This window comes from Pectinophora gossypiella, chromosome 12 (assembly GCF_024362695.1).
Source record: "Pectinophora gossypiella chromosome 12, ilPecGoss1.1, whole genome shotgun sequence".
In the NCBI taxonomy this organism is placed as follows: domain Eukaryota; kingdom Metazoa; phylum Arthropoda; class Insecta; order Lepidoptera; family Gelechiidae; genus Pectinophora; species Pectinophora gossypiella.
The window spans coordinates 15,451,072-15,463,390 of NC_065415.1; the positions used below are offsets into that span (position 1 = coordinate 15,451,072).

The 12,319-nt window shown below is 37.5% G+C and overlaps 2 protein-coding genes across 2 annotated transcripts in view; both read left to right on the forward strand.

The window, feature by feature from the left end:
• Positions 1-12,319, forward strand: part of LOC126371640 (uncharacterized) — a 342,871-nt gene that overhangs the window by 126,743 nt on the left and 203,809 nt on the right. The gene's annotated exons all lie outside the window — the stretch shown is intronic.
• LOC126371350 (pro-resilin-like) lies at positions 3,899-4,572 on the forward strand. Its single transcript, XM_050016658.1, has one exon. It carries the CDS (start codon positions 3,935-3,937, stop codon positions 4,496-4,498), a length of 564 nt encoding a protein of 187 aa, XP_049872615.1. The 5' UTR covers positions 3,899-3,934; the 3' UTR covers positions 4,499-4,572.

Here is a 12,319-nt window from a genome sequence, read left to right on the forward strand (position 1 = left end):
CATAGAATAAGGAATAATAATAGTACGCAAACTACGTAAATCTATCACGGAATCAAAAAGGACAATTATTAAGATAAACATTGCCTACTTCTCCCACCAGGTGTCGCTACTGTTGAGTGTTCTGAAAATTTTGACAGTTCCTCATACTATTTGAATAAACAAACATTTTGTTTTGGTTATATTTTTTACTCTATAACCCTTTGCGCAGCGTTTAACATAGTGCAAAATTATAGTGTTATATTTATTACCTAAACAAACAAACAAAAGAGAAGCAAATAAATGAGAAGGTGCAGGTCGTGTCGTATCGGGAGGTAAAGGTTTTGGCGGGAAGAAGAGAGAAATGGCGGTTACTCCACCGACAAGAGCGCAGCTCTTAAATAGAGAGAGAGAGAGAGAGAGAGAGATTTATTACCTACAGATCGGAGAGAAGAAACCTTATAAAAACTTATTTTCAATCAAAACTGCCTTTTCCCAACTGGCTGCTTTTCTTTCCTTTTTCCTAACTCATCCTTCAGATGAGACGGGACACTTCACGTTGCTCCACATTTTAAAGCAATTTATCACGAATTTTAGCTGGACAGTTTGGAGAACTGTCAAAATTTATGAACACTCAACAGTGCTACCACCTACATTTCATCTTTTAGTTTTCATCGTCATTGTAGTTAAACTACTTTGGATAATTAGGCGAAATATCTACCAGTTTCGATAGATCCATTAAGTATTTACGGGACAATCTGTGGACTTTGTTTCAAACAAAAACTGAAAAACATTTAAATCTTTATTCTCCAAACCATGTACCAATAAAGAATGATTAATTTATATTATATATTATGACTCAGTGGTTGAGCGTTGGGCTCACGATCCTGAGGCCCTGGGTTCCCATCCCGGTAGGGACATAATTATCACAAAAATCACTTTGTGATCCCTAGTTTGGTTAGGACATTACAGGCTGATTACCTGATTGTCCGAAAGTAAGGTGATTCGTGCTTCGGAAGGCACGTTAAGCCGTTGGTCCCGGTTACTATTTACTGATGTAAGAATGTAGTCGTTACATGAGCCATGTCAGGGGCGTTTGGCGGCTCAATAATAATCCTGACACCAGGGTTGATGAGGTTGGTATTCCACCTCACAACCTACACAATAAGAAAATCGATTGATCGTTATTGGTACATGGTTTGGTATTGTGTCGAATTTCTCATCCGTCTAAGACTACTGCAGCTTCTCACGACCTGTATAGCCGAGGAAAAGTAGCAAGAAAAACCTCGGCACAGGGCTCTAGACGTTCTTAAAAAACAAAAAAAAAAAAAAACTATTGGTTCGCAGCCGGTAATTCCTACGCATTTTTATCTTCTTAATAGTCTAACCTAATAATAAGAAATATTGTTTTTAGTATAGGTATAAGGAAGGAAAAGCGCCACGTTAGTTTCCTAGTTGAAATATATTCAAAAACCACTAAGGAAAATATGGAAAACTAACTGGTAATGGCTTGGAAGGCTTCCAAAGTTCCTTAAGTTTTTTCTACCGCGCTGTTCTTAATTTACATAATTGCCATGTGAAGGAAATAATTTAGAAGGAAACCAGCATCGTTTGTGGGTCTTGAGGACCAGATCAGCTTGATTATCGCGCAAAAGGTGCGGCTGAAGACACATTACACATTCAATAACGCAGCAAATAGTTAAAATTCATTCAGTGGCGCATTTCTGATAGTAAAGCCTATAAAAAATAAGGTAAGCAAATCAAGCTCTTGGTGGTTAGAGTGTTGAACTCACGGTCTGCAATTCAGGGTTCGATTCCCGATGAAAATTCTTCGATTCCCATTGTTGAAATAACATTATGCAACTGTCCTTTGGTAAGGATATTGCAGGTTTGAATGACTTGATTGTCCGAAAAGTAAAATTATATGATTCCGTTCTTCGGAGGGCACGATTCCTCAATCCGCAAAGGATCAGCATAGTGGAGTATGCTCCATACCCACTCCGGTTGATTGGGGGAAAGCTTGTCCAGTAGTGGAACGTATATAGGCTGTTATGTTTATGTGATCATGCTTACTCCAACTTTTATTGGTGTGCGACGGAGACTGTCACTACTTTAAGAGCCACGCTCTTGTCGGTGTAGCATTCTTCATGCTACTTTTTAAGGGAAAAATAAGGCAGTGGTTTCCCTCTAACTCTCTCTCTCTTTCTCTTTAGTGGTTTACGGAGACTGTACCTTCTATATATTAAAAAACTTCTAAGAAAAATATTGAAGGATATTATATTCTTATTCTTCTACATTATGTACTTTCTATTGTTGCGTATTCTATGATAGAAGCTAAATTAACTCCCAATTAACTAAGTAAATATTACAACTACTTATCCGCGCAGATACAACTGTGTAATTATTTGAATGTTTGAAGCATGTAATGATGACAAACAGAGATTGCAATTATCTAGTATAACATAATATAACATAAAACTTGTATATTATGCGTCTTGCTTGAGTGTAGAAGTAAAAGTTGTATACAGCTTATTAGTGATATCGTAACAATTTGAGGGATGTCAATTACACCCCGTACAAGTATTGTATAGGTATGGGTGTTAGTCATATCGTAACGAATACTGAGGGGGATGATTCAGACCATGATTCTGAGTTGATATCAAGTGGAATTTACCGTCGCAAAATATGGAACGGAAAATAAAATAAACAAAAATTTTCCGACAGGAAATTCCACTTGATATCAACTCAGAATCATGGTCTGAATCATCCCCCTCAGTATTCGTTACGATATGACTAACACCCAAACCTATACAATACTTGTACGGGGTGTAATTGACATCGTAACGAATACTGAACGGTATGATTCAGCTCGTTATTCAGAGTTAATATCAAGTCGAATTTTCCGTCGCAAAAGCATAGAATTGAACTAATTTAAAAAAAAATAAAAAAAAAACACGAATTTTGCGACGGAAAATTCCACTTGATATTAACTCAAAATCATGGTCTGAATCATCCCCCTCAATGTGCGTTACGATGTCACTAACACCCTGTATAATATTAGTGTGTCATATTTATATTCTCTGGTTATGACCTCTTGGTCTTATGATTCTCGATCTGGTGGAGAAATACTACAAAAGTCCCTAGTTTGGTTAGGATATTGCGGGTGGCACGTTCAGTAGTCTATCCTGGCTATTACTTAAGTAAATATAATCGTTAGAAGAGCCATGGCATATGCCGTTGGGGGCTCATTGATAACCCATGGTACAAGAAAACCAGGTATGCTCTATCCTATGACAAGCCGCTATTGCTTAGCCCATTGATGACGTATGTGTTACCATTGAATTGGTATCTCCAACATTCCCAGAACGTAAATTTTATTATTGAAAATTAATTGAATTACTGACTAATGTATTTAATTACTATTACTTGTCACATACATAAAAGTCATTAAAAGTAACTCTTTTACAAAATGATCAAAATTTCCTCGCAAAGTATATATAAAAACAATGGTCGTGGGTAATTTCTTTTTTATGGAATGGCAACGCAAGGCGGGATGACGTCAGCTGAGCTAACCTTGAAATGTTAGCTGTCACTTTTGTGCATACCTGGTCTTCTTATACCATGCAATAACCCATTATGGAAACTACAGAGCAAGGAAGCATAAACCACTGTAACGTGTTTAATTCAGGCCATTTTTGGAAGCAGTCTATTGCAGGTGCATCATATAATTAATTTCATTACACGTCTAATCAACCGGCATTGGCTGCGTCATTGACAGACCATTGCCGATTGACGTCCGACATTAAAGGGTCAATGTCACATACGTGCTCAGCCTACAGATCCTCTCCTCTTATCCTCAAACCTTATATGCTACAACAAAGCCTCATAAACTAGTCTATGCAGTATAAATTGAGGTCTAACATTGTTGTCAACATCATTCAGCTATTAGACATCCAAGATGAAGTTTCTTGTGCTATCCTGTGTCGTTGCTGTGGTGTTGGCTGAGCCGCCTCGCTTTAGACCAGCGAGGTTTAGGTCCCAGCGAATCGAACTAGCCCCAACGACCACTGATGCACCAATGGAGTCAACCACAGATGGTGGTTATGCGCCCTCTGGATGGAAACCAGCTGGGCAACCGTTTACGCTTCCCAACGAGCAACCTGCGGATTCTTACGGAGCGCCCCAACAAAGTGGTCCGTACGCTCCATCAGGATGGAAGCCTGATGGCCAACCCTTCACTCTTCCGAATGAACCTCCTTCAACCAACTACGGTACTCCTGACAACACCTATGGAGCGCCTGACGCCGAAACGACCACTGCCCCGACAACGGATAACCCTCAAGCGGAGAAACTAGACGGCCCAGTGGAAGTCCAAAAGAGTGTTGGAGAGTACTACGTACTTCTTCCCGATGGGAGACTTCAAAAAGTGGAGTTCATGACTGAAAATGACATTCAGAATATGAAGTATACCGCTCGTCTTCAACTGCGTAACCCCGCTCCCTTGTTTGTGTTTGGACCTTGAAAATGTGATACTCCTGATACTCATATAAATGTAACGATAAATAAAAGTGTAATTAAAGTGCAAGTACAACACCAGGTTTTGATTGTGAAATTTACATAATATTATTCTAAATTCAAAAATATGTTTATTCAGTAGGTAACATAATTACACTTTAGATCGTCAATTTTCAAACAACGAACGTCTCATCCGCCTAAAACTACTGCAGCTTCTCACAACCTGTATACCCGAGGAAAAAAAAAAGCTGGAAAAAAACCTTCGTCACAGCCCTAGACCTTGTTAAAAAAAACATGTATATATTTTGTTAAAACGAAATTTCGTTTGACCGTTAATGCCCTAACACGAGCAAACATTTGCCGTAACAGTGCCCCAATAGTGCCCTAATAAACCGGTATACTAATAAGCGCACTAGCTTTACATTTAAGGACGAATCCAAGACCGTCGGGAGACCCGAAGTGCTTATTATTCCATACGCGTTGTCAACAAGGGATCATCTTTTGTCTAGTACAAAGGTCCATAATAACTGGACACTAGATTATAGTATCGATTGATACAAAAACACGAATACATTAACGTTGTTTTCTTAAGATTTGTGACCCAAATGCATTAGGGAGCGCTTCTAAGCTGGACTGGGAGAGTATAATACATTGTCCATCATGGGAGGAAAATGACCCATTATTTTTTATTAAACACACGAGTTGAGAATGATAATCGACGCTTCAATCAATTGGGTCGTGTATTAGGTTCAAGATAAATTATGTTAATGACTAAATAAAGACAAATCTAAAACTAACGAAAATTTTTTCTTTTTTCTATTTAACTTATCACGTTTTTCTATGACGTCACTTTTTCATGCAAATTCCATAGATATTTTGTTTTGACGTTTAGTAAAAAGTTGGAGCCTATGGTTAGGTACTTACGTTCTATTTGCGAACTTCGATAGCGAAAACCTCGAACGCCCCTTTTTAAATAATCACATTCAGATGTGATTTTTGTTAGCAAAACCTCGAATTAACATGCTAGTTTCAACCCAGGTGAAAATGTGTGTCAATTTCTTGTATTGTAAGTATGCTTTCAGAGCTTGCTGAGTGTATCAGGCGGGCACCATCACTGGAGTCCTTTAAAGGACAAGTAAAGGCGCACTTTGTGAACTCTGGCTCCTCTTCTTCTATGTAAACCATCTTTCCTTTTGCCATAGTGTTATTATATGTATGTTTAATTATTTAGTTATGTCTAATAGTCATTATATATATATATAATATATAATAATTTTATATATTTATGTATAATATAAATATGTAGTTACATGTACTTATTTTATGTAGGTTGTTCTTTTAATTATTTATTTTGTTAGAATGCACTAACCCGCTATTATTATACTTGTACAAAATTTTCCTGTACCCAAAGGTTGCCTGGAAGAAATTGCTGCATGAGCAATAAGGCCGCCTGTTGTGCTTTTCTGTACATGCTGTCCTTATCTCTGTATTTTGTGTCCATTGTGCTCAATAAAGTATTTTATCTATCTATCTTTATCTATCTTTCACTGTTTCTCGGAAGCAGAGATACATTTTTACGTATAATAATGTTTCCATAAATATAGGTATTGACTTGCGACCTTCAGTATATTTATTTCTGTAAACAGCTCCCTTAGAGAGTCCCGACGACGCAGATTATAAACAGCACCAATTGCTCTTTTTTGATTGATGAAAATAGTTTCTCGCGGCTCGACTCCACAGCAAAATACCGTAAGACATTATGCTGTGGAAGTAGCTGAAGTAGACAAGTCTAGTAGTGGGTACATGTGTGAGTTGTCGGATTCTTACATATGTATGCCTTTCACAGAAGAATGCATTACAAAAGAATTTCAGGACACGGAAGAAGTGCAAGAAAGGGACATTCTATCTGTACATGCTGACTATGAAGGAATTAGGCCGTTCAAGGGTGGTTGCAAGAAGCCTTTAGGGATTTACGAGCCTGAGTTTATCAAAAACCAAAAATCAGAATCATTTATTCAACGTAATTATCATGGATAAACTCGTTTAAGGTCAATATAACATTTTTGAATTTACGTCATTTCGCTAGGTGTTATGGCTGAGAAGAAATGACAAGAAACTGCAACAGCAACACATCTTTTATAAACCAATGAGGGTATACATTATAAGTTATTTAATAACTAGAGGAACACCATTCTATACCAGACATTTTTATCGTTTAGGTAGCCATTAAACTTATAATAAGCTTTTTACATAAAGTATCTTATGTATTTACGTATCTTATGTCCGTTGTGCTCAATAAAGTATTACGACCTCCGTGGTCCAGCGGTTGAGCGTTGTGCTCACGATCCGGAGGTCCTGGGTTCGAATCCCGGTGGGGACAAATCACAAAAATCACTTTGTGATCCCTAGTTTGGTTAGCACATTACAGGCTGATCACCTGATTGTCCAAAAAGTAAAAAGATCCGTGCTTCGGAAGGCACGATAAGCCGTTGGTTCCGGTTATTACTTACTGATGTAAGTACGTAGTCGTTATATGAGTCATGTCAGGCGCCTTTGGCGGCTCAATAGTAACCCTGACACCAGGGTTGATGAGGTTGGTAATACTCCTCACAACCTATACAATAGAAGAAGTACATGCTGACTATAAAGAAATTGGGCCGATCAAGGGTGGTTGCAAGAAGCCTTTAGGGATTTACGAGCCAGAGTTTATGAATGCACTATGTATCCTAAAAGCGCTTAGGTTACGGTGGAAGTTCATGTGTGAATTCAGTAGGTGTTTGCTCCACTAGAGTTGTTTACTTTACGAGTTGAGATATTGCCATGTGATGCCACAACTCCTAATGAAATAGCTGTACCAACTTCCTGTGTAGTATTAGCTTCATTTCGTATTCTCTGGTGACTCTAAACAATATTTCCTATTCGGGGCTCTGCGTGACTGTCGGCGAAATAATTTTATGTGGAATAAGTTAAAAAAGCGGATTCGGTGGCAAGTCGCCCACTTAACATCTGGCCTGCGGGCCAGATTACACTTTCTTTATTTTTTTTCGTGACTATAAAAAACTAGTATCTCTTATCTTAAACTAGTATCTAGCAAGTAAGTCTACTTGCCTGAATGGTTACATGATACTAGAGCAGATTACTTCGAATGATGAAGGGGTAATTTGGTAAGTTGTTCAAGAAAGATGTCAATTATATTTTCTGCGAAAGAACCCAATTACTCCTTTATCCTTCGGAGTAAACTGGCCCCTTCTCATGAAACTATTCAGGCGAGTAGACTACAAAAATACATAAAGTGTAAACTCGCCCGAAGACCAGATATTAGGAGGGCGACTTGTCACCTAATTAGAAAAAGGAATTAATGAAGTAAGGTTATGTTATTATGGTTAGCCATACGACATTTGTCCACGTAGATAGGATTAGTTGCGTCTATTGGTCAAAGCCCTTGATTTAAATCGCGCGGCGCGGAATCTGTGCCGCCCGTGCCGGTACAAATTAATTTGTCGGTTTGTCGCTGATACTAAGACCATTCCCATTGTCAAGCTTTAAACGGAAGTGGGGATCTCAAACTGTTTAGTTAGTATAAGGTTCTCCCACACTATCGTTTTTAAGCGTCGTCGTGCTAGCGTCCGCACTGCGCCGCGCTTCGAAGCAACATGGCGATGACCGCTAGTGTGTGTGTGTGTGTGTGTGTGTGTGTGTGTGTGTGTGTGTGTGTGTGTGTGTGTGTGTGTGTGTGTGTGTGTGTGTGTGTGTGTGTGTGTGTGTGTGTGTGTGTGTATGTGTGTGTGTGGTGGGTGTGGGGGGGGGAATCATAGAATCGCGACAGCTCCCACACTTGCGTCCGCAGCCTCGTCCGCTACCAATGTGTCCGATCACTAAGACGTTAATAACAAAAAGGTATCATAACATTTCATACAACCTTATTGCAGTTGACTGTACCGCAGCCATTTGCGTAAACGACCACGTTTGGCTTGTATACAGTAGCAATGTTCTAGTTTTGGCTTCTTTGTTTAATATAATGTATACAATTACTGGAATGCTTCTTTTGTTAATGTAGAGTGAAATAGGTCAATGCTGTGGATGATCACGGCACATTAGCTCTTCTGCACTGCAATGTCGTGAAATGTAAATACATTAATTATAAAAAAAAAATGACAAACTGTTATATAAGTATAGGCATAGTTTGTATTATGAGCAACTTACAAAAGTCGCAATCTCAAAAAGGTTGGCCTGAGCCATGAGTAATAAGAAGACGACACAATAGATTTTTTCAATAAGATCTGAATAAAATGAGTTTCAATTTCTAATATTTGCCTACTCTCAGTGACGCAGTATAAAACTACAATTATCTAAAAGAACGGAACGCATGGAAATGAGTGCGAAGCAATTAGCGCAGAGCCCATTGTTGATGACGTCATTATCGCCGAGATTCGTTCCAGCCTTACAACAATAATGAAGCAAAACCTCCATTGAGCGTAAATAAAGCAACACTTTATCAGAGAAATGATTAAAGCTTTCCATAAACAGAGGCGTAATCGCCAGCAATAATGTGGGCCTTTTTTGTGACTTATAATAATTTTGTCTCTTGCATTAACTACTCGGCCGGGGAAATGGAGAGCTCTGAGGATTCTCATCAGATACAAAATTTAAGAAAACAGCTCTGAGGGTGCCGGGTTTTGCCGGAATCTCGGCTCAGTGCGCGTCGTCTGAGACGATTAAGAGAATCATATCAATAAGCGACAAAACTCATGTTCCGGCATGATTTTTGGAGAATCTACTTGAAGAAAGAGGTCCGATCCGAGATAGTAGTTTGTGCCGATCGTCAGCAACGTGATAAAATTTTATCGATTCTGACGGTATAATTATGTCGTTTTGTCGATTGGTGCTAATTGTGAACCCAGATAAGTCATGTCTTTCTGGCAAAATGTAAACAAAGGGAAAAAACAAACTTTTCGATTTCGACAAAAGATATTTAATCGATAGATAATTTTATCACGTTGGGCATGTTGGCCATGTTTGTGTACGCACTGCCGGTAATGTACCTCGCCCCACTGCTTTCTTCCCGTCTATCCATTCTTCTTGAAAACTAGTGGTTGTTTTTTACTAGGTAATACAAGTTCCAACTCACCAGGAGAGATTGTGGTTAAAACCTATTTTGAATAAAAAAAAAATGTGGAGATATGCTTAGGTGAAGGGGATTGCAAGAAAACGCGTCATGTCAAGCCGTAGTGGATTTCTACATGCATAATACGAACTCGAACTTAACAAAATATTCCCGGTTCTGTACTTTCGATGCCATTTCTCTGTGGTTCAAGCTTTAGACTAATTCGAAGGTCGGTAATGGACCAGTCCATTATTGAATAGCTGTAGCGCCTGAAGCGGAATACAGGCAACGATTTTATGTGGAAATTGTAAATCAAAATGAACAAAAGCGTTGTTGTTGAAGCCTTTGTCCTTAGTCTTTTGAGGGAATTAAATGTCATTACTTTGTATTACAGTCATTCGATTACCTGCTGGAATGGCCAATTGGTTTTTGACTTTGTTTTGAATAAAAATGTATATGTACCGCTGGGTGCGACCGCTGGGTGCGATTGCACGCTGTTACATAGCTGCCCGCGGCTTCGGTGATTCGGGCCGGTCTCTTGTGTTTTATTTTTATGTTGTTCGTCTTTCGAATCCGTTACTAATACTAGGTTAAGCCTTTTGTTACTAACTAAATATGGACTAGTTTCCGAAATAAATATTTTGAATTTGAATTTTGAATTTGAATTTGAATATCCCTCAGGTGTGAAGTAAAATTGCAAGTAAGTAAGTTATTAGAAAACAACTTGCACGTTCCCTTTTCAAGAAGGGGTAAGTAACGAATAAAAAGTAATATACCTAGTAGGGAAAACAGTTATATCATCACACCACTTCGTACAAAAAAGCATTCTTGCCGTGTCCCGTTTTACTGTGTAATTGGCTAACAGATTTTCTCGAAGAAAATGTATCTAACAGAAAAAAAAACACATTTTTGTTCGATCATTTTAAATTTCGCGCGAAAATGGTTGGTTACGTGACATTTTGCCCAGTGACGTCACTTTTTTTTTTGGTTTTCCCCGAATGGTAAGGCAAAGGGAACTATGCCTTTGTATTTTTTTTCTTGATGATTAATGAAATGATGAAAGGTGATGATGATGAAAGCCCCCACCCTCGGAGTAGACTCCGAACCCCAAACGAATTAACTCAAAAGTCCGCATAAACTTTTGAGTTATGAAGCGGCTTCCCGCCACGAAGCGAAAATAGGCAGATACACTTTGTTCATTGAATACTCCAATATAATAACAGTCGCGAATGTCTTCCGACTAACTTAATGCGATCATTAACCACAAAACACCACTTCGTATTAATTATTTAGATTACTCAATGAAGAAAGCAACTGTCCCGTTCCCGTTTCCCGCCGAAAAGCCCCAGTGACGTCACATTTCAACAAACAAAGAAACTGTCAAGCAGTATAACTTAAAACCTGTCAGATAGTTTATTTTGTGAAATGAGACGTCATGCGAAGCTCAATCATGGCCGCCCGTTTTCCGGGATTTGTAATACACAGATGGGTCATTCTTCTTTTTTATCGACAATGAAAATACATTTTCTCGATATAGGTATAGGATTTAACACCTTTAAAATTATAACGACAATAAGTATTTTAAAACATCATATAAAATGTGTCTATAGAGGACTATTTAGAGTTTCTCTTTATTTTGTTAAAATACTTTTCTTTGCAGGGGCATTCAAAAAAAAATTGTGACAGAGTGGCCCTTTTCATCGGAGACAGCATTTTGATTTACCACTCTGTCACAGAATTTTGTGAAAAACAATCAAGCTAAGTTAATCACTAATCAAGGGACCGATTAGTATTTTGCTAGTATTTTGAGTATAATAAGATATTATATATTATATTTCCTATATTTTTGGACAATGGAAAGATTATACAAAATTCTAAAACATATAACCTATCAGAACTAAGTACAGATCATTGTCGATAAAAAAGAAGAACGACCCAGATAAAAAACTTCTTATTTTGTAAAAAATAAATATTTAAAAAAGATTTTCGTAATAAAAAAACTATTGGATAATTATCGTTAAATGATAAACTACTATATTTGACATATTTAATGTTTTATTATTACAACTGTCAAGTAGCCAATTAAAAATAAATAAATAAATTGCGAGCGAGACGTACAGTACGTGCGCTCCCCTTTACTTCTTAGCGGCTTGCGGTCTTACTTTAGTATATAAATATATTAAAAGTATATACTAAATACAAAGTAAGTAAGTAAGTAATAATAAATATACTAAAGTACTTTCTTTTAATATATAGTATAATATAATACTATATATTTAGTATATACTTTTAATATATAGTATAAATAAGTCCCAGAGGGTAAATTTAGTTGCACACCCAATACGAATCGATGCGGGGCGGATAGTTACCGTTCTATACATAGTATTATATTCTTTATTTTATTTAAAAGGATAAAATAATTTTAAATTATACATAGAACAAAAGTTATATACACTCACGCCTATTACCCACGTCAGTGGGTTCTTCTTCCTCATTCATCATTCGTTAATGTTTCGAATTAAAAATAATCATAACTTTATGTGAAAGAAATAAGAACAGATTTTAAAATAAGCATATTTCCTTTTATTATATTTCTTCAAACTTCTGAGTAACTAACGAATGACCCAGAGGATTTGACTTTTAGACTTTTCAGTTTCTCATTGGCAAGTTGGTAACGACCTGAAAATAAAAATGACATTTAATATAACATAGTATCACACCTGC

Bases quoted from the DNA above. Each gene is read 5' to 3' on its own strand.
- LOC126371350 (XM_050016658.1), top strand. From the start codon at position 3,935: ATGAAGTTTCTTGTGCTATCCTGTGTCGTTGCTGTGGTGTTGGCTGAG.